This window comes from Propithecus coquereli, unplaced genomic scaffold (genome assembly GCF_000956105.1).
Source record: "Propithecus coquereli isolate 6110/MARCELLA unplaced genomic scaffold, Pcoq_1.0 Scaffold3, whole genome shotgun sequence".
Lineage (NCBI taxonomy): Eukaryota > Metazoa > Chordata > Mammalia > Primates > Indriidae > Propithecus > Propithecus coquereli.
Genome location: NW_012148618.1, coordinates 4,762,250 through 4,783,937, shown reverse-complemented (window position 1 = coordinate 4,783,937; position 21,688 = coordinate 4,762,250). Strand labels below are relative to the sequence as shown.

General features: G+C 43.0%; 1 protein-coding gene across 1 annotated transcript in view; it reads left to right on the top strand.

Annotated features, from left to right (window-relative positions):
* RYR3 (ryanodine receptor 3) overlaps positions 1 to 21,688 on the top strand; it is a 393,465-nt gene that overhangs the window by 313,693 nt on the left and 58,084 nt on the right. Inside the window, exons 63-67 of the mRNA XM_012649115.1 lie at positions 2,800 to 2,930; positions 8,257 to 8,577; positions 10,965 to 11,205; positions 20,605 to 20,692; positions 20,795 to 20,887. Coding sequence (XP_012504569.1) covers positions 2,800 to 2,930; positions 8,257 to 8,577; positions 10,965 to 11,205; positions 20,605 to 20,692; positions 20,795 to 20,887 — 874 coding nt within the window. The remainder of the gene's footprint in view (positions 1 to 2,799; positions 2,931 to 8,256; positions 8,578 to 10,964; positions 11,206 to 20,604; positions 20,693 to 20,794; positions 20,888 to 21,688) is intronic.

The following is a 21,688-nucleotide window of genomic DNA, read 5'->3' as shown; positions in this document are numbered from 1 at the left end:
TCTGTTTCCTGGGCTCATCTCCCTGTGCCAGCTAAAATGTCCTCTCAGATTTGAGATCTTACCCCTTGCCACCCCTGATTTTCACCCAAATTTTCTTTCATCGATGCTCTCCCTGTGGCATTTCTTTCCCCTTCACAGTTTGTCTCCTTCCCTCTTCCTCCTCAAAAGGCAAGACTGAGAGAAAACTCCATAGTTCTCCTCACTGGCCACTGTGGTTGGTAAACACAGTGGAACTTTTAACTGAGAAAAAGCAAGAAACAGCCCCTTGTAGACCCTCGTATTTGATGTACAGAGGCGCTCGCTGTCCTGGGTTGTCACTGAGGGTACTGGTCACTCAGGTCTGATGTTAAAATAATGCCACTCTTCTCATGCCTGTCCACCATCTTGAGCTTGGTGGAGAAGGGAAGCATGGAGAAGAAGAGGTGGTGAGAAGGAAAAGTATTGGGGGGGAGACAGGACCAGCCAGGGCCTCCCTCAGAGTGACCGGGTCTCAGCAGTCTCCACGGTCTCAGTCCCTCGTCTTCCACCACTGGCACCTCCAGCGGGACCCAGGACAGCGTGAATACATGGGGAACAGTAGGATTTGCTTGTCCAAGGGCTTCTACTCTGCCTCTGGAGCAGTCCTGGATGGGGAGATTTTAACAGTCAAACCTTCATCAAAAGGACAAGGCTAAGAAGTGACTGCCGGACTGAGGACCTGTCGATGCATTGTAGCTGGTTGGGGCAGGATTTTAAAGTTATTCATTCAAATACTTCATGGCCAAAGAAGCTGTCAACTAGTGCCCTAAAAGCCAAGCCTAAGAAGACAATAACAATAAAATTACATGGATTAATTTTTCCTTAAAGTAATTTAAAAGATCACTTTTTCATAAGGTTGATAACTTGAAGACTGAGTGGGTTTTCCAAGGAATACACAGCTTTCTGCCAACTCACCCACTCTCTCCCCTCCTTCCTCTCTCAGTTCTGGAGAGTCAGCTTGCATCTCCAGCAGGGCAGTTCTGCATACCCCCAGGCTGCCCCCTGCAGATTCCGATGATTCTATCCTAAACAGTCTTATGCAGTCACTTTTTCAAGACCAGTTGAGATCACATTTTTAATCCAACTCAAATATATGTATTTCTCTGTTATAACGAAGTTGCAAGTTAATTCTAATCCTTATGATTAGTCCATAAAGATGTGTCATTTAATCACATTGTTGACTCAGGGTTCTATATAGAACACAGGGCTGTATATTTGCTCTGCATTCAGTGAGAAAGGACTTCCAGCTCCTGAAGGATGAACGTTAAGACTGTCTGGCTTACTCCTTCAGTAAAAAAAAAATCCCCCCCCCGCCCCCGGCCGGCCGTAGTAAATGCTTGTTATCCACTTTCAGAGAATCTATGCTTTTGACATTCTGGCTTCTTGGTGCTGCTGGAATTGGCTGTTGTCACAGAGAGGGGTAATAAACACAAAGACTTGCATGCAGGTCTCAGTGGGGAGCTGAAGGGGACCCTCAAGAGACACCTTTCTGCTTCCAGGGAATGGCAGCTGTGGGGCACGAGTTGGCTCTTGGCTCCAAGTACACTTTCTCCAGCTGGAAGTTGGCTCCATGATGAGTCTGTAACATCCCCCAAGGGGCAGCTCAGCACCCTCAGCTACCAGGGGTGCTACTCGTGGGCTTCACATACACAGCATCCGTGCTCAATCTGAGTTGATCAGCCACAGAGAAGGGCAAAGTGAGGCATGAGATGGAATTGAACTCTGTAAGCCCCATGCAATTCTTAATTATAGACTGTTGTCTGCATTTTCCCACTCATTATCTTCATATCCTGATCTAACAAAGGATTCACATTACGGATTTATTTGAAAAAAAAAAAATTCTCCATATTTGGGAGCAAACATCACATGTGTAACTCCCAGGACAGGTGTGTAGTCTCTCTGTGTTTCGATGCCCGTGAGTGGCAGAGAGAGATGTTGATGCATGGGAGATGCATAGCTCTGGTCCCTCATTCATCAGAAAGCACCGGACAAGATACAGTCCCAAAGCTAAGCCCAGATCTAGGAGGGAGAAGCACTGCTTCGAGAAGCCAGTTGCTGGTTCCCATCCCTTACACTCACAGACTTAGTTACCCTGCCAGCAAGCACAGGTCCTCTCAGTTGGAGAACTTGGAATCTGAACTAGAAAACCCAAGCATTTTATTTTTGTTTGTTTGCTTGTTTCACAGGAAGACTTAAAAGGCAGACCTTAATACATGGTGGACACACAATTATATGGAGAAGGGTGGGAGAGGAGTAATAGGTATTAGAGGTCTCTCCTCTAAATCAAGCAGTATGCTTTAGGAACTGTTGTCTCTGTTGCAAGCCAGGTCTTTTATCTTGTGTCTCCTTAGTGCTTTGGCCTATTATCTACTGTTCTAACTAGTGGACATAGGCTCCATCCATAGTAGAGAATAGATACAGAGAAATTACACTGAAGATTTCAAAGCATCTTGAGAACAAGAAGGTTTCATATCAATCTGGATATCAGAACTTGCTCTCAGATATGCTAGGGGAGAGGGGCAAAGCTACACAGTGTATTACATCACCTTAGCCAATTAAGAGCTAGCTTCCAAGTAGTGAGACTATTGTAAATCATTGGTCAGTGTCCAGAGAAAGATAAAGGGATGGAGAAGTGTGTGCAACCTGGCTGAGCCCAGGGATGTCCAGTGGATTAATTTATGGGGAAGTGACCTGAAACATCCTGGGTAAGGGGCCTGGCCTGTGATGCATGGGGCCAGCACGTGGGTGGCACCACTTCTAAATGGACTTCTTTGTTTCCAGGCAACGTCCTGCCCTTGGAGAATGTCTGGCCTCACTGGCAGCTGCCATACCAGTGGCATTCCTGGAGCCCACCCTTAACCGCTACAATCCACTCTCAGTCTTCAACACCAAAACCCCCAGAGAGAGGTCTAGTAAGTATCTTCCCACAAAGGTCATCAACCCATTCACGTGCTGAGAGGAGAGCAACCGGGAAGGCCACTCAGGCAGGGAGCAGCAGGCCTGCAGCACTGTTGTTTTACGTGGTCTGAAGAGGCCAGGAGGTCAGAGTTACGAACTAGATCTATCTCTCTCTTATCGGAGAAATGTGCACAGGCAAGACTTTGCAATCATTAGGTTTTGGTTTTCTCTTCTGTAAAATGGGGAAACAGTGTAGTTGATTTCTAAATCCCTTCCATCCTAAGACCCGAAGATCTCTTGTCTGCCCTGGGTCTCCCCATTTTGCACATTGGGATGTGACTGTATTTTGCAGTTCCTCTCAAGAATGGCATCAGCAGAGGCACATCCACACTAATAGCCTAATTATACTCTTCAAGTCCATGGAGAGGCTGTGTTTCTAAGGATGCCGACCACATATTCTCCACGTGCATGGAAGATGAGACATAGAAAAATTCCAGAAGGAACTGAAATTACACAAGAAGGATAATTCCTTCACTCAGTTCTATAACAGTAGTCACAAACTGTGGCCACAGGGCAAATCTGGCCCCCTGCCTATTTTTGTAAATAAAGTTTTATTGGAACGTAACCACACCTACTTGTTTACAGATTGTCTGTGGCTGCTTTAGCACTACCATGGCAGAGTTGAGAAGAGGCAGCAAAGGCTGCCCTGCAATGCCTAAAATATTTACCATTTGGCCCTTTACAGAAAAAGCTTTCCACTGTGTCTTCTATAATAACCTAGAACTAAAATCCAAGGCAGGTTCTCGGGGGTGGAAGGGAGGGCCCTGACATCTGGATTGTGACCCTAATTAAGGGCGATAGAATAGAACAGAGGAGCTTCAAGTAGAAGCCCTGAATCAAGCTTGGACTCTAACTAGAAGTAACTACAATGATTTGATGTGTTCTGAAGCAAAAATCACCATACTGGGGGCCTAATCAATATTAAGAACAAGAAAAAAAGCCATAGTAAATGATTTTAAACTAGACCCCTTCCTATTCAGAACCAATATTTTCTTAAAATATTGATATCCTGTACCAGTAGATGGCTGGACAGGATAGCAGTTCCATTTAGTTCAAGCCCCTTTTCTCAAACTCCATGAGATCCTAAGGGAGAAGTGTTCTGAGAGAAAGCGGGTTCATACCACACTTTCCTTGGCCACTGCTGTTCTTTTCATCTATGAATGCATAGTGCTAAGCCTTCACGGATTTATTGCTGTTTGCTTCTTGTTACTTCTGATAAGGGGAGTGCATTGCCCCAGAAATGATCACCAGGCCCACTTAGATAAGGTTGCTGATAAAATTCTTTACTGAGCTAGAATACAGTGGAGACTAGTGCTCTCAGAACTAGTCAAGAGAGAAGCATTGCCAAGACGCCTCGACTTTCCAAAGTCCCATATGAAATCTGTAAATTCATCTTTCCCCAACCTTTTTGACCTCATCTCACCCTTTCTCCCCTTTGAGATTAGCAAAAAATGTATTTCCAACCTTGTTTTTTTCTGTCCAGTCCTGATTCCAAATGAGTCACAGCTTGCTTTGAAAGTGGGAGCTGAGCAACACAGCAGACTTTAATGAAGTTGAGAAGTCAGGCAAATGCCAGCCCAAGTGTTGCTCCCTAGCTCCAAAGGGACATAGGGCCATCATGACAGTCCTGGATCTTTATACATTTATTCTACTCCCAACTGTGACTTGAGAAATAGTCTCTCTTTGTCTCTATATCAGCACTGCGTAGAGCTGCACCTTGGCAAAGAGAAACCACCTCTGCTCTTCAGATCCTAGAGGCACAGTAGCAGGGCAAAATGAGGCTATGGCAAAGGCAGAGGAGCACCTAGAGTAGCTTTGGGAGGGAAGGGAATGACTTCCTTCTACTGTTCCCCTTCCCAAGGGCTCTTTGAAAAACATTCCTTCTCATTTTATATACCTTTGTATTGATTTAATACAACATGGTCATAAATTTTAAAAGTATCCATCATTGCCTGCTCCAAAGGAAGAAAAGAGACATTGTGATTAGAGACCACACAGTCCTTTATCCATTAGTAACATACTATGGGTCTCTGCTCAAGTGCCCTGAGCCCATGTTTGTCATCACTGGATTAATCAGCGATAAGTGGATGCTGACCATGTGTATGCCTCTTGAAAAGTAGCATGTGGATGATTACGTATTCTGGGATAACCAGGCTTATCGGGAGCCAGAGGATGACTGATGGCTTACTGGGCTGTAAGAATGTAGACTTCATTCATTATAAAGTGGGTAGCCAGAGGGTTAAGGAAGGAGAGGAATATATAGGGTGATAAATGATGTGAGCCTGTGGTTTAGAAATACAGTATGAACTCATTTATCAAGGCTTCAGTCAATTGGGCATCTCCATTAATCGACACTTGGTGCTTTGCCAGCATAGTTACTCATGTTAGTATCTTCGATGCCCTATAGGATCCTGGAGCATTTTCCTACTCATCCAAAAGTTATTAAGATATGCCTAGAAAAGATTTAATACTGCCATGTGCCAGTTATTCAAAACTAGATAAATCCTTAGTTATGTCTGGCAGTGGTCTATTAATCAAATATAGGATTGATCAAAACATCTTATCACCAGCCAGTTTTCTTTCCTTTCATACCACGTTGGAATAATCAACCAAATGGAAAAGAGGCCCAATTCCAATGTAAGCCATCTGCCTGTATTGCAACGAGGTGATGCTCTTTGATGCTGTCTTCCTGAGGAAACAGCTGCTAGGTGAAAAAAATAGGACTTCAGAATCTAAGCCAGTGGTTCTTGGACTCTGACATGCATCAGAATCACTTGGGAGGCTTGTTAAGGACTGCTGAGCCCTACCCCTAGATTTTCTAATTCAGTAGATCTGGAACGGGCCCAAGAATTTGCATTTTTAGTCAGTTTCCAGGTGATGCTGATGCTACTGGTAGGAGGACCCCACTTTGAGAACCATGGATCTGGAATATGGAAGGACAATGATTCTAATGATTCCCCCCAGTCTTGTATCTGATTATAATATGACCCAGCCAAGGCTGTTTTTCAGGTAGGTAACTCAGCAGGGTTCATTCTGTGGGTTTATCATGTGGCATTTGAAGTACAAAACATCTTCCAAACAGCAAATGTTTGTTCCACCTAAGGACCAATTATATATAAATAACATTTAAAGGTCATTATAATGACTCCAGAGCAGCAACCTTAAACAAGTTTTTCTTAATCAGGAAAAAAAAAGCATCCATGATAACATATTGTCTGTGTGACATTTAAACACACACACCTGAGCCTTCTCATCTATAATCTTATGGCAAATAATTGTACACTTCAGTTGCATCTGTGGCAGTTGGCATTATTCTGTGTGTAGAACCACAAAGTAGAAAGTTTGACTTCTCTGTCTTTACCTATTTACTCTGAGAGTGTACGTGTAAAATTACTTTGCGACAGTCTCCCCAGACTCCCATGACTGCTGCAAGATACAAGACAGACTCATTCTCTGCAAATGACCGACATTGGCAATGGACCATATGTGACCCATATAATTTCCTTCCACTGTAAATCATAGGATTTCAGGGTTCTTTGTTTTTCATGCTGTTAGTCCTTCTAAATTGTCTGGATTTTAAAAGACGTTGGTCCACTCCTGACTTCTAAGGAAAAGAGATCTTTAGCCTTCTACCCACCAAAAGGCTATAGTGATAGCAACAGAAAGTCATCACTAGGGCAAAAGTGATAGGACTTCACTGGGCCTGTCCCATAGCACAGAGGCTGTTCTGGGTCCATTGCTTTGCAACTGTACATTCGATCCCAGTAGAGCCACTTGTCTCAGCTGCAGATTCATTCTGTCCAAGATAGCCAGGATTATTCTGCTCCCAGCAGTACAACCATGAGAGACATCAAAACAATCCCTTTCAATTGGCCAGTATTCCTAAAGGCCAAGGAAATTGGTTAAGCCTCTTTTATTTGTTACTCCTTCAATGCCTATGGATCTAAAATCCATAGAGAAGAGAAATTTAAGCCAGCAGTGACTCTAATGGCAAAGGGGAACCTGCAGGCATACCCCAGTGCACTAAACATAAAATTTTATTTAAAGTCTTCTGCTTTATCTCTGGAAATTGATGAGAACTTTGCATTTTACTCCTAATGTCAAAAATAATTTTCTCAAATCTTCCCAGTGATACTGATATTCTGAGAAAACTCTCCTCATTTTTCCTGTGGCTTCGTGGACTGCCTAGCTCCTTCAGTGCTTGATGCTTTAGCCCCAGTTTGAGAAGTTTGATCTGAGGATGAAGTATGCATATGATCTGCTTCGTGGGCCCAGACAGATTGTGTAGGGAGCAATTAGCTCAACGGATACATATGCAAAGCTTTGGGCTTGTGGTTCTTATTCAGAACTGTCACCCAGCCCTCCACTCAAAGCCCTTGTTATCTTTTCACCTGTCAGGAACCTCAGGGTGCTTCTGGTCTTCCTCCTGTCTTGCACGAAAGAATGTCCTCTACTTTAAGGGGAGCACTTCTTCTGCTTCCAATTCATGTATCTGACAACCCTCCCTGGTTTAATGTTGAACCCTGTCTGTTGCCCCTTCATCCTGTCTGTCCTCATCCAGTGAAGTGACCTCAATCATTCAGAATGAGGAAAAGATAGGGCTAATTCACTATTCCTTGTAAATAAACCTTCAGAAACAAAAAAGTTTAAGTGATTTGCAGAAATTCAATTAAGTCACCTCAGGTCACCCATAATTTCTATTGTGAAGGCAGAAATCAATGCATGTGTGATATTTTTTCTCCCCAAATTTCAGTTGGCTGGAAAGTATTATTGTCTCTGGTCCAGCTGAAGGAATATTTGATAAGAGGATTTTCTTTTTCCTTTTCTAAACAGTACAGATGTGATCCAGGTGTTTGAACTAAGACTTGGCAATCAAACACTGATCGGTTGCTTTTCTCCTCTGATCACTGCCTTTCCTGCAGTGGCCACACTAAAGCCTAAGCAGGCAGGCCAAAAGGGAGAAGCTAAGAGACTGGCTTTATCACACAGAAGTCTTATGAACTATCCCTCAGCCGTGTCCTGTTGTGTTCCTTTAACCATATGTTTAAATGTTTCAACCTCAGTATGACATCTAGGAAGATAACACAGCCTCTGGAAGCTGTAGTCAGTTCACAAGCAGCTGGAGGACAAAAGCTACTCTGCATCCATGCTTGCTCCTATGAGGCTCTGGAAATTTATATCTAAAAACCAAAAGAAGGGTGGGGCAGAGGGAGAGAAGCTTTGCACCCATTGTGCTTTTGAATTACTGTCCCTTTATTCTTCCTGTTCCCTCTTGGTCAGTTATGGGGATGCCAGACACGGTGGAAGAGATGTGTCCTGACATCCCCCAGCTGGAAGACCTGATGAAGGAAATCAATGACCTAGCCGAGTCAGGGGCCCGGTACATGGAGATGCCACACGTCATCGAGGTGGTCTTGCCCATGATCTGCAACTACCTGTCCTATTGGTGGGAGCGGGGGCCCGAGAACCTGCCCCCCAGCACAGGGCCCTGCTGCACCAAGGTCACCTCTGAACACCTCAGTCTCATCCTGGGCGACATTCTGAAGATCATTAACAACAACCTGGGCATCGAGGAAGCCTCCTGGATGAAGCGCATCGCAGGTACCAGGGCCTTTTCTTTCCAGTTGCCCCAGCCAGGGACCAAGAGAGCTAGGTTCTCTTTTCATCTCTGTTATTAATTCCATCATGGTGTTGAGCAAGCTCTATTCTATATTTAAACCTCCCCACTCCCACTCCCACACCCATCTCTACCTCACCCCACTTGCTTAACAAGAAAAGGAATTGACGTATTCCCTAGAAAAGCTTCCTGGAGCAGATGCTCCTGTCTACGCCCATACCAATCCTGGCCCCTCAAATCTCTAGGAAACCCTTCTTAATAAACTCCACTGGAGTCCAATGAGCATTGCTTTATTTGTTTTTGGTACTTAAGAATCTCATTTGCTCTTACAGTAATAACTGTCCATAATTTTCTTGGTAAGTAATCCTGTGTGTTTTCCACATGTATAAAACTCACACCCGGGCTGCACTGTAAGTTTCTTAATGCCACTCTGCATTTGTATTTCACTTTGTACTTTCTAAGACACACTCTCATGTAGGCTCATGGTAGCAGCGCTTCGTTTTTGCTTTTTCTTTCTTTTGTATCCCTCTCAAATTCCTTGCATGCAGTAGGCTCTTAATGTTTTTAGCCAATTTTCTGTTTTTGAAGCAACCTCAAAAAAAAAGATAGGCTTGGAAAATGAATAACCATGGTTTTCATAGTCAGGAAACCACAGATATTTAGTGTCAAGCTAGAGTCCAAGGAGATGGAAGCTAAGACAAAGTCATTGTTTTTGGTGGGCCTACAATTTAGATAGTAGACTCCCTGGTAACAGCTTCACCCATATAATCTCCCGGATCATGAAATGCAATGGCTAAGCTAATGGCAGCTATTAACCCAACACCGGGTATTTACTTTCCTGAATAAATGAATAGATATCATTCTACAAGACCAAGGAAGAAAAGTTCCTGCCCCCTTCCTGTCTCAGAAATGAACTGAGATCAAAATTATAAATATTTTGGGCGCTGATGGCTGCTAGATGACATAGGCGTCTGTGAACATATAAGTAAATAGAGTTGGTATTCCTCTCTTACCCAGGAGCTCTAAAATGTTCTTAACCATAAGGCAATGTTTTGATGAGCTCTAATTTAGGAGCTAATCAAAAGAATTTGATTAAGGAAAGGAAGGAGATCAAAAACCTGCTCCTTTACCTCCCTAGGGGTGCAGAGAAGAAAAATGTCACAGCATGAGGGGCACAGATGGAAACAAACTTTGGCCTGTTATTCCACAGGTGAACCCAGATCTCATTCCATCAGGCCACTTAATTCCTGGTGACTAAACAAAGTTGATTTTAAATAGTAACCCCAAATTGCCCACATCAAGTACAGCCATTCTAATTGTATATTCAAAGCAGACCTCAGTGAAAGCTAACAAGTCACAACTCCTTGGTGAATGCATTTCATCAGAAAGCTGCCTTTACCTTCTCTAAAACTGTCTTTTTTATAAAAGTAAAAAATAAGGGAAAGGTAGATTAAAAAGAAAAATTGCTGGAATGTAGGGCATTCCAATTGAATTACCCTAAGCTAAAGAAACTGAAGTACACATTTCAGTGTACACTGTCGATAGTTCATGACCCTAACTCATTTTATTTCACTTATTTTTTCTTATAATTACTTTGATTTTGATCTTTAGGAAAGATATGCTATTCCATTGGTCTAATAGGATAACTAATATTTAATAAGTAGGATATAAGAAATAGGGTAAGACATGTAGGGTTTTATCATTCTCTTCACAGAGGCAAAAACTGTAGCCCCACTGATTGCTTGTTGCTGCTTTTCAACTTCTAGTTGAGAGGCCCAGCCTCTCTCCAATCATTTATAGCTGATGGGAGCGTTATCTGCCTCCCTCAGGACCCAGAGGAGCTTCCAGGAAGTAGGTTGGCAGTTCTCAAGTATTGAGGGCTGAGAACAGTGGTTGGGTCAGTGTGCTTTTAACAACAGATTTTTCTGCAAAATAACCAGAAATCATATATTGAGTGCCTACCCTTGGCTCAGCACAGTACCGGTTATCATGAATGAAATGCTCCCTTCAGGGAGTTTAAAATCTAGCTAGTGAGCCCAAACCAACATGAATACACTACAAAATTATCCAAGATAGCCTATTATGAAGAGCTAAGAGGTGTGGCCTGGGCCATGTTCAGGGGTGGCCTCCTTATGGCCTGGGGAGCAGGGGGAATTAGGGACCTGCTTGTATAGTGGCCCTGGTACCCCAACCCCCAAGGCAGCTTTATGAGAAGGAAGTGCCAAGGGGAAGATCAGGGAGGGGAACAAGGGGCAGGTGCCATCCTGAGTTGATGGCTTTCCACAGCCTCACCTTTCAGGGTCACTTCTTTCATTTTCATCAATTCTCATAATATGGAAATGAGAGGGAAGCCCTTTGTTTGCAAACGCAGTGTACACCCAGCCAATCATCAGCAAAGCCAGGCCTGACCTGCTGAGAAGCCACTTCATCCCGACTCTGGAGAAGCTGAAGAAAAAGGCCGTCAAGACCGTGCAGGAGGAGGAGCAGCTGAAAGCCGACGGCAGAGGGGACACCCAGGAGGCGGAGCTCCTCATCCTGGATGAGTTCGCGGTCCTCTGCAGGGATCTCTACGCCTTCTACCCCATATTGATCCGCTATGTGGACAACAGCAGGTGTGGGGGAGACTCGGGGGCCCATCTGCCCCTCTCTGGGGCTAATTTGGGCAACAGAATAGGATGGAAAGATGGTGCTGGGTTGTGTTAATGGTGAGAGGAAGGGAGGTGATAGCTGCTGCCACCTGTCCGCTTCCCACCACCAATAGTCTCTGTGTTGGACCTCTGGGCAGTGCTGTCCTTAACCAGTGATTCTCTGTGGCATGTGGCCACCCCCTCCATCCTTGCAGGCTACCACAGGGCAGAGGGAGTTGGTTAAATAAGGGTAGGAGTGACCCACTTCTGCCCCTCTGCAGTTCACTCACAGATCTGTTCAACTCGTACTGCTTGACTGTGTGCCAGGCACTGTTCTAGACGTTGGGCAATAGGAAAGAACAGAAAAGACAACGTTCTCTGGCCCAGGGAGCTTTCACTCCAGGGGTAGGGGAGCATAGACGATAAACAACACATATAAGTACATTATACAGAGCAGGGTGAGGGAAATTAGGAGTGCCAGGTAGGGTGGAGTTGCAGTTTTTTTAAATAAGATGTTATTAAGAAAGCAACATTTGAGCAAAGACCTGAAGGAAGTGATGTTGGGAACCATAAAGGTCTGGGACACGGGTGTTTCAGGAAGAGGAAACGTCTGGTGCAAGCCCTGGAGAAGGAGTGTGTTTGGGATGTTCAAGGATCCCAAGGAGGCCAGTGTAGCTGGAGCAGAGTGAGGCAGGGGGAGAGCATAGGGACATTGGAGAGGCAGCATGGGGCCAAGGGTGCAGGCCTTGGAGGCCACTGTGAGGATTATGGCTTTTACCCTGAGTGAGCCAGTGGAGATTTTGAGCAAATCCATGATGTGATCTCATTTAGTCTTTGAGCACCCAGTCGAGGGCAGGAGGGTACAAATGAGGAAGTGAGAAGACCAGTGGAAAGCTCCGATGATCCAGACCAGAGTTGATGGTGATCCACAGAGACAGAAAGCAGATTAGCCTGCCAGGGGCTGGAGGGAGGGAGTAATGGGGAGAGACTGCTTAATGGGATTGGGGTTTCCTTTTGGGGTGATGATGATGTTCTGGAACTAGATAGTGATAGTAGTTGCACAACATTGTGAATGTACTAAACATCACTCATGGCAAATTTTATGTTATATGCACTTTACCACAATTTAAAAAAAAAAAAAAATGTGATGGTGGCCCAAGCCAGGGTGGTGGCAGTGAAGGTTGACAGAAGTTATCAGATTGTGGGTCTGTTTTGAAAGTAGAGCCCTTGGAATTTCCAGATTGTGAATGAGAGAAAAGAGGAGAATTAAAAATAACTCCAGGAGTTTTGCATGAGCAAATGGAAGCATGGAGTTTCCAGCAATTGAGTTGAGGAAGATTGTGGGTAAAGTAGATATTTTGTTTTTGAGGGGAAGATCAGGAGGTCACTTTCAGACTTATTAACTTTAGTTGCCTATTCAATATAAAAATGAAAATGTTGAGTGGGCAGTTGAATGTAAGAGTCCAGAGTTCAGAGGAGAGAGGTCTGGTGTAGAAATGTGAATTCTGGAGTCATCAACACATTAATAATATAGTCTTTAAGGACTATGAGGCTGGATGAGACAAGGGAGCGAGGCAAGAGTTCTAAGGACTGAGCCCTTGTGCTCCCCAATGCTAAGGGGTTGGGCAGAGGAAGAGGAACAGCAAATGGGACTGAGAGAGAGCAACCAGTGAGACAGGAGGAAAACCAACAGAGTGTGGCATTCTGGGTACCAACTGCACAGAGGGCTTCCAGGAGGAAAGAATGACCAGCTATTTCAAATGCAGCTGGTAAATAAGATGAGAACTGAGACCAGGCCATTAGATTAAGCAGCATGGAAGTCATTGGTGACTTTTACAAGAGCATTTTAAGTGGAGCATTGGAGATGAGAGCCTCTTTGGAGTGGGTTAGAAGAGAGTGGGAAAAAATACTTGGAGACAGAAATACAGGCAACTTGTTCAAGTTTTATTATAAACAGGAACAGAGAAATAGGGCACTAGCTAGAGGCAGAAGTATGGCCAAGAGAGGAGTTTAGAAGTGAGACTTGTCAGTTGTTTCTCTGTTGATGGGATTGATCCAGCAGAGAGGGGAATATGATCATGTAGGACAGAGAATCTTTAAAGCAATGTCCTCAAGCAGGCCAAGGGTAGTTTCAGGCAGTTCATCTGCAGCAACAGGCAGGAGGGCAGAGACCATGGGTGGTGATGTTGGTAGGTACATATATCTATACACACACACTTGCATCCAGATATAGATAGATGGGGATCTGCAGGAGTCCTTTTCTGATTGCTTCCATTTTCTCAATAAAATAGGAAGCAAGACCATCATCTGGGAGAAGGTGTTGGAGGTTTGAGGAATAAACAGAAGGTATGAGGTGTTTGCCAGGAAGACTGGAGGAGTAAATACAGCAGGGAAGTGCAGGCTGCTCACTTCCCTGCTGGCAGCATTAAGAGCCCCACTTGAGATCTGTGGTCATGAATTCAAAGTGAGACCCACCAGCAGGTTGTTGTTTTCTCCAGCCAAATTCAGTTGCCAGGTATAGGCCCAGAGTAGGAAGAGTTAGGTTTTTCCAGGGTTGAGGTTTTACAAAGTGAATATGACAAATTGGATTAGAGAGTTGAGACGTGTGAGAAGGTAATTAAAAGATTTACCATGGAATTTCAGCTGGATCATGAGGAGGGCAGTGAGGACCTAGGAGACTAACGTCCATGAAGACAAAGAATCAAAGAATAGACAGAGAATCAAAGGAATATTGGGGCCAAAGGATTGTTGGAGGCTGGACACCAGATAGGAGGTGATGGTCAGAGAATGAGATACATGGATTTAAGAGTATGGGATCAGGGGAGGTTACAGTTATTGATAATGACATGGGATTGGGTACTGAGGTAGGCGAAGGGCAAGATCTTTAGAGACAAGAACAAGGAACTGAAAGGCCTTGGTGCTGGGAAGATCATAAACATGTATATTGAAATGAAGAATGAAGACTGATAACATCTTAGGGAAAATATCAGTGAGAGAGGAGTTCCAAGCGTGGATAAATGAAGGGGAATGACTGGATTGGTGGACAGCTTGGTATAGTCTGATGAGATGAGATTCAAACCCAGGAGGCTTTGGGAGACACCTCATGGCGCATGCCTCTGTTCTAACATTTGAGCATCAGTTACAGGAAAGATTGGAAAGAGCACAATACGATGAACTTACCCAAAACTGCTGCTTCCTTCTCTCAAGACTTCTTGCCTAAGTTCAGTCCTTCAGGATGGTTACCCCAAATCCCCATTCTCTCCCCATGCCTCACCTTCAGCCCTTTTCTCCCATCAGTCACTCCCTGGGGTAATGGTCACCTGCTCTGCTGGTCGGGCCCCAGCTCACCATCATCCCTCCTGCTCTACAGAACTTCAAGGGTTGGAAGGCTTTAATTTCATAATTAGACAAGTTAAGTCAGGTAATGGCAGAAATTTTCTATGTAATTCACTCTTTCCCCAAGCCCAATAGTAAATTTCGTTTGGTACATGAAATTTAATTGAGCTATAATAAATAATTAAATAATTATTTGAGAAATATGAAAGCTTGTGGGACTGTAAGTCTGTAAAATCATAAAGAGTATTGATAGGGTGAACACAGACATTTTCACTGAATCTTAGGATATAACACTAAAGACCTTTACCCTATACATGGTTTTTTTTTCTGTAACCAAATATGTGTCATTTTCCCACACCAGTTCTCCAATTCTCTGACATCAACTGGGTATTCAACAATCCAAATTAAATTCTGACACGAACTACCCAGAGTTAATTTAGGTCCCATAGTTTAAGGGCTCAGTTCCACAAGATTGTTCCCACTTCAGACACCAGTCACAAACCTGGTGCCCAGGCTACCCAAACACACCACAAATTCGAGGATTCCTGTGACCCCCTTCTCAAGTTTGATAATTCACTAAAACAACTCATAGAATTCAGGAAATCACTTTACTTGCAGTTACCAGTTTAGCAGAGTAGATACAATTCAAGAACATCCAAATGAGAGAGACACATAAGGAAATGTATGGATGTAGGAGAGCACAGAAGCCCAGAGTTTACCACCCTCCTAGCACATCAATGTGTTTACCAACCTGGAAACTCCTCAGCTGTCATTGTTGGAGAGTTTTCATGTAAGTTTCATTATGTAGCCATGATTGATAAATCATTGGCCCTTGGTGATTGAGATTGAAATCAATCTCCAGGACCTCTCTCCTCCCCAGAGGTGGGGGATGAGGTTGAAAATTCCACCCCTCCAAGCATGTGCTTGTTCTTGCTGGTGACCAGCCCCAAACTGAAGCTATCCAGCCCTGCCTCTCAAGTGTCACCTCATTAGCATAAAGCCAGGTGTGGTCAAAGGGACTCCTTTCGAATAACAAAAGACATTCCTATTACTCAGGAAATTCCACAAGTTTTAGGAGCTCTGTGCCAGGAACCAGGGCCGAAAACCAAATATATATTTTTATTGTACCATACCCTCTTAAAGTTTAAAGCCCTAAAATATAAATTTGGAAATGTTTAATTTTAAGATACCCACTATAGATATTGAAGGGATGCAGCAATATTAAGGGGAACATTTGCTAACTTTTTGAGTAGTATCCCATTCTGCCATGGGCAGGAAATAGGTCTGGATATATTCATTTTAGCATTTGTTTTATAAAGTAAATTGTACTTATTTTAAATAACTTATTTAAGATTACTTATATTTAGCATTTCAAAGTAAACACCTTACATGCATAATATCTCTCTCTCTATACACACACGCGCGCACGCGCGCACACACACACACACACACACACACACACGCGCGGTAAATTATACTTACTTTTGCAAAAGAAACTGCTTTGAGGGTCATCATTTTAGTTATTTTTGATAACATAATTATGTTAGCAGGTTAGAGAAGGAATTTGTCAGCGTTTGAAGTGAAAACAAAAATAAAAGTAGAGTAAGGTTGCTCCTGGAATAGCTCTTTAATTGCATTTGTCACTATTGACGATCAAGACTCAAGACAGAGTATGTTCTACTTACACGGGCTTTGACAGTTGCTAAAAATGGCAAAGTCAGAGAGTCTTTGAGATCATCATTAATTCATTCATGCCTACTTTTCAGTCTGCTCTTCCCTGAGCATCACAGTCATATGAGCCCTACTGAGAAATACATCCTTCCAATGTGGATGCCTTTACCTTCTTTAGATCCTTTTGTCATCTAAAAGAATTATCTGGCTTTGAATTATGGAATTGTGGTGTTGGTGAGGATAGTTGGGGTCACCTCATCTTACCTCCAAGTGGATGAATAAATACTTCTTCCTTTCTCCCAGCAGAGGATTTCCTGCCTCTGTTTGCCCACCACAGTTATCGGGGAAGTGGAGGGTAAAAGAGGACAGGAAGAGCATGGCCGTGCATGCCATCCCATTCTAGTGTCAGACAGCTCAAACCATCTTGGCCCAACTCTTAACCCATCAGCTCTAATTTTGCTGTCAGGAACCACACACAATCAATCTCTCTTGTGGCAGCTCTCTAAATATTGAAGAGAACCATCTCAAATACTCCTCCTCTCTGCTGTTCTTGTCATAATAACCCTTTGTACTCCCTTCAGCCCTGTCACAGCAGTGTTCAAAGACTCTGTGGTGTCTGAAGCACTCTTGTAAAGAGAGGCTTCTATTGGTCAATAGTCAACCAGAAGCTGACCCAGAATGAGCAAGAACTCCAGATCTGGTGTGCTAGGAGCAAGGCACATCAGCTCTCTCTCTTCTCATGCCAAGAGATAAAAGTTAAGACAGGTTAAACAAGTCTCTTTAGAAGAGACAGTGGCTTATTAGCCTCCTTTCTGGGAATCAGGAACATTTGGGACATAGAAATGAACTTTAAGTAGAGTGATTTTTGGTGAAAACTCATCCTTCAACCTGTTGGAACTGGAGTAAATCCTGTGCAGTGACTGGCTCGGCCTAGGTCCTCTGCAGGAGGCTTTGGAACAAAGCTAGAGAAAGCTCTGAACTCCAAGTCAGGCAACCTGACTGTGAACACAGAAGCATGGCGTTACTTTCTCTCAGAACCTGATAACTTGTCGTTTTGAAAATGGAAGTCTGAATCTCCTTACTCTTGCCATCACCCAAGATTCTCTTCTTATGCTTCTTGTTTCCTCTGGGAATATGCTTAGCTATTTCATCCCCTTGAGTTGCTTCTACCATCACCTTCATATGGCAGATTTTCAGATCATTATCTCTGAACTCAGCCTTCCTCCCTGTCTACAGCCTTGCCTTTTCCAACTGCCTTTCATCAGCAAGCAGTGAAGATGATAAAAGAGACCCACAGATCAGCTAAGTATCCCCCAAAGTGCCTAACTATTGGCAGAGATGGTGAATCCCATGGAGAGGGAAGACTGAGAGCAGGCAGGAGAAGTACCTGCCTGCATCACTCAGGGGCAGAGGGTATGAGCAATAGGAAAGTAGGCTCAGGATCTTCTGTTCTTCTCCAAATACCTTCTTCCATTAGCTTTAGGAAGAGTGCAGAAAGTTTGTGTGCCTGGGGGAAGATATTTAATGAGATGTTTTTCTTCACACTCACCACTCTGAACTTGAAGAAAGAACCTCACTAAAGCTAGAGAGTCAAGATTTGCCTCTTAGAAGAAGGGTGGCCAAAGCAAAATTAGTTCAGCTAAAACTGCTTCCCACATAAAGGCAAAGAGACCAAAATCCTCTTCTTTCTTCCACCAGGAAATGTTACTTAAGATTTTGTTCTTGGTGCTCTCGCTGCTCACACTCCCTGTGGCTGCACCATTCCTTGGCAGGATAGGATATGACCCTCGCCTCTTGCCACTCAAGGCAGAGTACAAACCTACAAAGTTCATTTAAACCAAAATACTAAGAAATAAACAGCTGGCCATTCTGATAAAACTTGACACTTGACCCTGCACTCCTGAAGGCGCTCCTGAAAAATCAATAAGAAAGAAATCAAAAAGCATTACCACCCTTGAGCCTCAAGTTTGAATTGCATTTGGCTGCTAGTAATGGACAACTGACTACAATGGCTTAAACAAATGAGAAGTTTAATCTTACACATAAAAGAAGTCTAAAGATAGCTAGTCAAGGGCCAGTATGGTTGTTGTTCATTAGAGACCCTCACTCCCTTGTCTTTCCATCCTTAACATTGGCTTCCATCTTCTAAGTTATTTTATGGTAAATATGCCATCATATTTTCCAGCCATCATATTTTCATTCCAGACAGGAAGTAGTAAATCAACAGGAGAAAGGCAAAAAGTCACCTTTAGCTATCTGATCCTTTTTTAGAAAGCTTTTCCAGGAGGTCCATCCAACTTCTGCTGTCATCTTATTGATCAGAACTTCGTTATGTGGCTGTAGCTCAAGGGAGGCTGGGTAATGTGATCTTTAGCAGGGCACAAAGCCACCTTGAACAAAATGGGTTTTCTTACTGTGGAAGAAGAAGAGAATGAGTATTGGGTAGACAACCAGTCGTGTCTGCTACATAAAGGAGAAGCTAGTTGAATTGGAAAACAAGAGAGATCACATAAGACTAGAACCCAGGGCAGTAAAGAATTCCGGAGATAAAAGAAGGATCGAAAAGTGGTCTTGGCCTGATGAGTCTGCTAGGTGCTCTTAACAAGTGGGCAGGTGGTTCAGACTACCCAGGGTAATTCAGTCTGAAGTCTCAGGGCTTAGGGAACTGGCTTTTGATAACTGTTAACCTGCATGGGCCAAGAGGCATCAAGTTTTTCAGACCATTTGTGAGAGCCAAATTTTTCTTTAACCTAAGGGAGATGACAATTTAATTTCTGTGTCACTGTGATACAGTGATATAATAAATTTATATTTGGTTTTCATCCTGGGTTCCAAATTTCCTAAGGGATGGAGTGAGAGGAATGTCTTTTGTTATTCTTAATAAGCCCCTTTCAACCATACCTAAGTTTATTCTCATGAGATGACTCTTGGAGGATAGGGACTGGTTGCCAGAGGGACCAACTATGAGATTAGAGGGTTGGGACTTTCAGCCCTATCCCTACTTCTCCACACATGCACTACCCGTGCCCCCAACCTCAGACGATGGGAGAAGGGCTGGATATTGAGTTTAATAACCAGTGGCCATGATGTAACCAATCATGCCTACATAATGGAGCGTCCATAAAAACCCTAAGCTATGGAGTTTGTTGATGAACACACAGAGGTACGGGGAGGGTGGCGTGCCTCTTCCCCCATACCTTGCCATCTTCCACTGCATCTCTCCCAGTTGGCTGTTCCTGAGTTGTATCCTTTATAATAAACTGATAATACCAAGTAAAATATTTTCTTGTGAGCTGTTGTAGCAAATTATTAAACCCAAGGAGGGGTTAGTTACAGCCAGTTGGTCAGAAGTACAAGTCATGACCTGGGAATTGCAACTGGTGTCTAAGGTGGAAGGCAGTCTTTCAGGACTGAGCCCTTAACCTGAGGTGTCTGTATTAACTCCAGGTAGTTAGTATCATAATTGAATTGTAGGACACCCAGTTGGTGTCTGGAGAGTTGGAGAATTGCTTGATGTGAGGGAAAACCCCACATATCTGGTGTCAGAAGTATTGAGTTGAAGAACAGTGTTTTACTTTTTAGTTGCACTATGCAGATATTTAAAAATAGCAACTCACCCAGCCCTTTCAAATTATAATTTAATTCAAATATGTAAGATACTTAGGGGCAAGACAACTTGTAAAAAATGACTGAACTCTGCTGCAATTTAGCCTTCTCACTGCTCTGAAATTTCTTAACCTAGCTTGATTTTCTTTTTGAAAAAAAAAAAAAATTTCTATTTATGGAAATTTTCAAACTGTTTAGAGGGCATAGGAGATACTAGTCCCTGCTCATACACTTCAAATCACAGTGGAAAACATACTTTCTTAAAAATCTCATTCAGAAAGCTAGCTTTGAAAGGAAAAGTGGTGGGGCATGAACTGTTTAGAGTGCTCAGAATTTCAGCGGTTTGACAATGACTAGTGTCATGGACAAGATTAGATGTCGTAGTGATCAAAATTTTCCTAATTTTGCCAGCCTTATGTATTAAAGGAGGCCTGTCTCAAACTTGAAGCTTAACTTTATTTGATTCATCAGTTGAAAGAAGAAACAAAACCTAAATGTTGATTTCTGACAACTGTTTGCTAATTCTTGAATCCTCTGGTAAAAATAGAAACAATTATTGCAGGTCCTTCAAAAAAACTGCTCCAGTTATGTATCTGTATCTACACATGTAAAGAATATATTGATATTTAGTCTCCTTGACGATTGCTTTCCCATGGGAATACAGTTTTATCTGGATAAGTGCAGGTAGCCAATGTTGGGATAATTTTTAGGGTGTGAACATTTCAATCCTAACTGAATTTCAAATACCTATTTATTTACTTTTTGACCCAGATCTAACTGGCTGAAAAGCCCTGATGCCGATTCTGACCAGCTCTTCCGCATGGTGGCAGAGGTCTTCATCCTGTGGTGTAAATCGCACGTAAGCACACATTTGTGCCCTGGATTTAGGACGGTTGTAATGGGTACAAACCTTGGGAAACTTCATTGTAATGTTTGCTTTTCTTTATTTCCCCTCACGTAGAACTTCAAGAGGGAAGAGCAAAATTTTGTGATTCAGAATGAAATAAATAATTTGGCATTTTTGACTGGCGATAGCAAAAGCAAGATGTCAAAAGTAAGTCCATAGAAACCAATTCCAAAGACTCTTCAACCTTGACCTCAGCCATGACTTGGATCCGTTTTCTATTTTGTGGGGATTAACACTGTACTGCAGTTAGGTCAATGTATATAACCAACAGTCTCTGCTGTTGTTTCTTTGAGAATGAGCCAGAAGAAACTGTTCTCAAATAAGCATGGTCATCACATTTTATGAATAAATAATTGCTTGTATGTCAAAAAGTTTAAGTTCCAAGACTTGCCTAAGGCATTTGAGAGGTCTCCTAAATAGAAGCTGCTGTTTGTGGCTTTAAAATAGAATACTTCCAGTGTAGTGAAGCTACAGAAATATATATGCCTAGAACCACCTTTTGATTAGCTAGGAAGAAATTATCTTGCTTTGAAGATTTCAATTGCATATACTCTTAGGTTATGCTTGTTTTCCTCCTATCTGGACTATCCAATACCTGTTTTATTTCAGCTGTGTTGACCTCTGAATGCCTTCTGTTTATTTTTCATGACAGTTGCACTCAAAAAGTCAAACATTTGTCCTTCTCCCTGCAGGAAATGTTTGAAAGAGGGCATACCAGACATTTGTCTGAAAAAAGAGTAACCTATAGAGAGGAGTGTATCAGGAATACAGGGAGTAGAAATTGGCCTCCCAGCTCCTCCTGAGTTAGCTCTGCACACTGAGGCTTCCTTCTTTTAATTGGAGAGAATTCTCATACACACCCCTTCAGGTGTACGTACAAAAGCAAAGCCTACTTAAGTGTGATGCTTTGTTACCAGCTGTTATGGCTTACCCTTGATTCTGTTCCCC